The sequence below is a fragment of the Sinocyclocheilus anshuiensis genome, unplaced genomic scaffold (genome assembly GCF_001515605.1).
Source record: "Sinocyclocheilus anshuiensis isolate Anshui unplaced genomic scaffold, SAMN03320099.WGS_v1.1 scaffold2748, whole genome shotgun sequence".
NCBI classification, from domain to species: Eukaryota; Metazoa; Chordata; class Actinopteri; order Cypriniformes; family Cyprinidae; genus Sinocyclocheilus; species Sinocyclocheilus anshuiensis.
In genome coordinates this window covers 4,367-8,250 of record NW_015547749.1, presented here as the reverse complement: position 1 = coordinate 8,250, position 3,884 = coordinate 4,367, and the positions used below count along the sequence as shown (strand labels likewise).

The 3,884-nt window shown below is 35.6% G+C and overlaps 1 protein-coding gene and 1 long non-coding RNA gene across 2 annotated transcripts in view; both read left to right on the top strand.

Moving 5' to 3' along the window:
• The window catches only part of LOC107704483 (uncharacterized), a 5,939-nt gene extending 4,284 nt beyond the window's left edge, over positions 1 to 1,655 (top strand). Inside the window, exon 3 of the long non-coding RNA XR_001635966.1 lies at positions 1,636 to 1,655. This is a non-coding gene — a long non-coding RNA (uncharacterized LOC107704483). The remainder of the gene's footprint in view (positions 1 to 1,635) is intronic.
• Positions 1 to 3,884, top strand: part of LOC107704482 (interferon-induced very large GTPase 1-like) — a 13,956-nt gene that overhangs the window by 6,038 nt on the left and 4,034 nt on the right. Inside the window, exons 3-5 of the mRNA XM_016507413.1 lie at positions 1,636 to 1,703; positions 1,981 to 2,073; positions 3,282 to 3,879. Coding sequence (XP_016362899.1) covers positions 1,636 to 1,703; positions 1,981 to 2,073; positions 3,282 to 3,879 — 759 coding nt within the window. The remainder of the gene's footprint in view (positions 1 to 1,635; positions 1,704 to 1,980; positions 2,074 to 3,281; positions 3,880 to 3,884) is intronic.

Here is a 3,884-nt window from a genome sequence, read left to right as displayed (position 1 = left end):
TTGAGGGTGTACATTCCCCCCCCCCACTTACAATCCCTGCCGGTACAGAGACTCGAACCCTTCGGGTTACAAGCTTGACTCTCTAACCATTAGGCCACGGCTGCTCCCCTGAACGGAACCAGGTTTCCTTATCTCCCTACCCAAGTGTTGTTGGGTCATGAAGCAGGGATTTTGCTCCCTTTTGGATGGCTGCCCTACCATGATGACAGTACTAATGAATAAAGAAAGTTCACCTGTGAACACATCCCTTCTTGTTATCTGTCATGTAATATGGGTTGAGTGCCTTTAATCAAGGCAGGGTTGAACTGTCCTCTCCTAGTTGTCTTAAAGTGGAACTTAAGCTCCCCTGCAATTCCTAGGGGTCTACAGCCTGGGTAATAAGAGTGGTGGGCACACTGTATGAGACCCTGCTCTCATTATCCCTCCTTTCCTGAGTAGGAGTAGACTTCCCCTTGGAAGGGTAGCTACTAGTTTTGGGTTCGAGTCCAACTAAGTCGAGTCCGAGTCTTTAATCAATAGAGTCCGAGACAAGTCCGAGTCCAAAATGGGCCAAGTCAGACTCAAGTACGAGTCCCAAACAGCCTAGTCCGAGTCGAGTCCAAGTCCAACGAAAATCTATTATTTATTAGTATCTTAACATTGTTTTAAGCTTTACAACTAGAAAAACGCAATATCCATTTAAATGTAACAAAAGCAAACCTCTATTGCATCTTGCCATTTAGATTTTTGATTAATAATTAGATTTATGTAGTGTGACATATTTCAGAGTGAAACAGGTTTTAGAATGTGAAAAATAAAAAGGACTTTATTATTCGTTAAAATAAATGTATAAATTCAAGGGTGGGGGTAAAGGAGTATGTATCTTGGTGAATGGGACCTTAAGAGCAGAAAATGCACGTTTTATCTCAATAAAAAACAAGCTTTATATTATTTTTACGATTTTTAATGAAATATTAATTTTGAATAATCAAAATTAGTGTGTGTCTGCTTATTCTAGTCATCAGTTTGAACCATTAAAGAAGAAATTGCAAAAAACAAAACAAAAAATGAATGGACGCCAAAGTGCATGAACCCCTTAGACAGGGCATTTAGATTTTTTTCCTGGACGAAAATGAGGCTGTGAGGGATAAACCTAGTCTGTACAATGGCACACACTGTGTATAAAAGCCCTACATATACTTTCCATAAGTCACAGAAGAAACAATACAGAAGGCCCCAGTCCTCAGTTCTGTGACTGGGGCCCAACATTGGCGCTACACCCCTGGTCACAGGTGTGGCAAAAAAAAAGCAGCCTGCTGTTGTAATGATGGCACATTGGATAATTTACTGAATTTATTCTTCATCTTTCAGCACAAGAGGCATATTTTTTATTACAAAAATTGGTTAATACATATACACAGCGTGGTGGATATAAATAGATCAAAATATTAAAATATAGTTAAGCACTACAGGAGTGTTCAAAGTCTCATTGTATCTCCCCTAACCAGAAGTATAAATAATTTGTTTGCAATTTAAAACTATTTTTCTTCACAAATAAAAATGCAAAAATACCCTCAGTCAGCAAACCAAAGGTTACCAAAGGTCATTTTAGTGGCATTCCTGTTTTAATTTCCTTTTTCACCTTTGTTTCACAAGATGAATACACAATCAATAAAGAAATAATGGAGCAAATGGCTACCACAGGGACAAAGGAGAGACACATGGTAAGTGCTATGTAAAGATTTAACAGAGGCAGGAAGTTGTTACAGATACATTTTACTTACATGGGTTTTTGTGCAAATGTATAATATGCAAATATATTAAAGCCTTAGAAATACATTAATAGTTTTTTTTTGTTTGTTTTTTACCTCGTGTCAACAATGTCTATGTACACTGTACTGTGGTGTATTTATACAGCATACAACTAATATTTATTTATAGAAAAGTACCTAATTTTAAGAATCTTTAACATTGGTTTGCATCTTTTTTGGCATGTTGTAGATGAGAAAAACTGTTCACATGTTAAATGTGCTGTGGAGCATCGCTGGCTTTCTTATAATTATTTTCCTGGACTGTATCAAACAACTACAAAAGGTAATATACAATTATTTCAGTAACTGATAAAAAGTATTGTAGCATGATTGCTATACACTAGTTATATTGTTATGTACTACAGGTGGGAATCACAAGGTGCCCAATGATATGACATTATTATATGCAGAATATATTGTAATATATTGCTATGTATTACCTTTTTTTTCCAACTGCAAATGTCCCCAAAGAAAAAAACTTTGTCGATATGTTTTACCTACTAAGATAAAGTTCTCAGTCTGTTCATTTCACATCTTAATATCCACCTCCTTTGTCTATTACTTGTTAAATATTTCCCTCGTATTTTAAATTTTTTTAATAGAAATTGCAGTTGTCAAACAAAATGTTTGCACATTTCAATGTTTGCACACTCAATTCAATTTATTTTTTATAATACATTTTAAGCAGCTTTACAAAGAACAACCTTACTAACACTCTAATTAACAAATCAAATGTGACACTATAGGCTTCTTTTCAGTTATAAAATGTACTTATGTGCTGAAGCTTATTTACAGTATATGGCTCTTTTAGGAAGATACATACATTTGCCATTAAAAAATCCTTAAACGAGTACAACTTAGATGCTAGATGATGCTATGGGGTTATTTTTGTTTTGAAATAGCCTACACAATAATGAAAGACAGTTTGATTTCAAAAGAGTATAACCGCAATGACCATATGTAACCGTAAAGAAACAGGTGAACTATCAGATAATGATGATGCAAGCTGTTTTATGTATCCTTCTTCACTCTCTCATAGCATTAGACAAGTTTTACTGCTGCTGTCTTTCTTGTCAAACATGTTGTAATATAAATGAGCACACTGTCAGTGTAGATATGGCATTATATAGACAACTTATTTGATTCTAATTGAGTGTAGATATGAGATCATATAGACAGCTTATTTGATTCTAATTGAGATAATGTCTTGTTGCATCACAGCATGCAGCTGGTTTTAAGCACAGATATATATTATTGATAACTGCCATGCTATATATTTTTCATAGTGTGCTGTTCGTTCAGGCTACACGTTTTTTTTTTCCCACTGACAGACAAAATTCATGAATCATGAACTGTATGTGCAATACATTATTTACAAGGCTCTGAATTATTATCACAATAATAGACCTTTTTTTCTACAAGCGATTAATGATGTACATTAATTAAGTGATTCACAGCAAACTGCCTTCAATTATTCTGTGTATTTCACAGGTAATCTTTAAAGTGCTATCAAAAGATGGGAAGAGATTGGGTCAGTACAAAGAGGACAAAAATAGAGAGAAAGTAAAACATCTCTTTAACAAACTGCACCTTAAAGACCAACATGACAAACTGAGAACTGCAGATGTTCTTCAGCTAACTGAACATTCATGTCAAACCCATGAGTCTTGTGCTGAAGAGGAGCTGGTTAAGACTTTCCTACAAAAACTACAGATGATGAACTACAGAGCAAGATACATTAAAACCAAAGAGCAGACCAATGAGCTGATACCAAGACAGCACACAAAAGATTCACATGAATACCAGGCTGATGCTGATATTTTCAAAGAAATGTCTTTATCTAATGAAGGAAAGAGAAATGATTACCCTGTTCACCCAATGGATGTTCAGATGGCCTTGTTTCATTGTGCTGATGGTTTCCTGAAGCAGCTGATAGTGACTAAACTGTCCCAGTGTCAGTACGCTCTGCCTCTGCTTGTTCCTGATCCATTCACACAACAGATCGAGTTTCCTCTCTGGACATTCAGACAAGTCAAGAAGAGCTGGAAGATGAGAAACAACAATAAAATCATCAGTCAAACCCAGCCGATATAC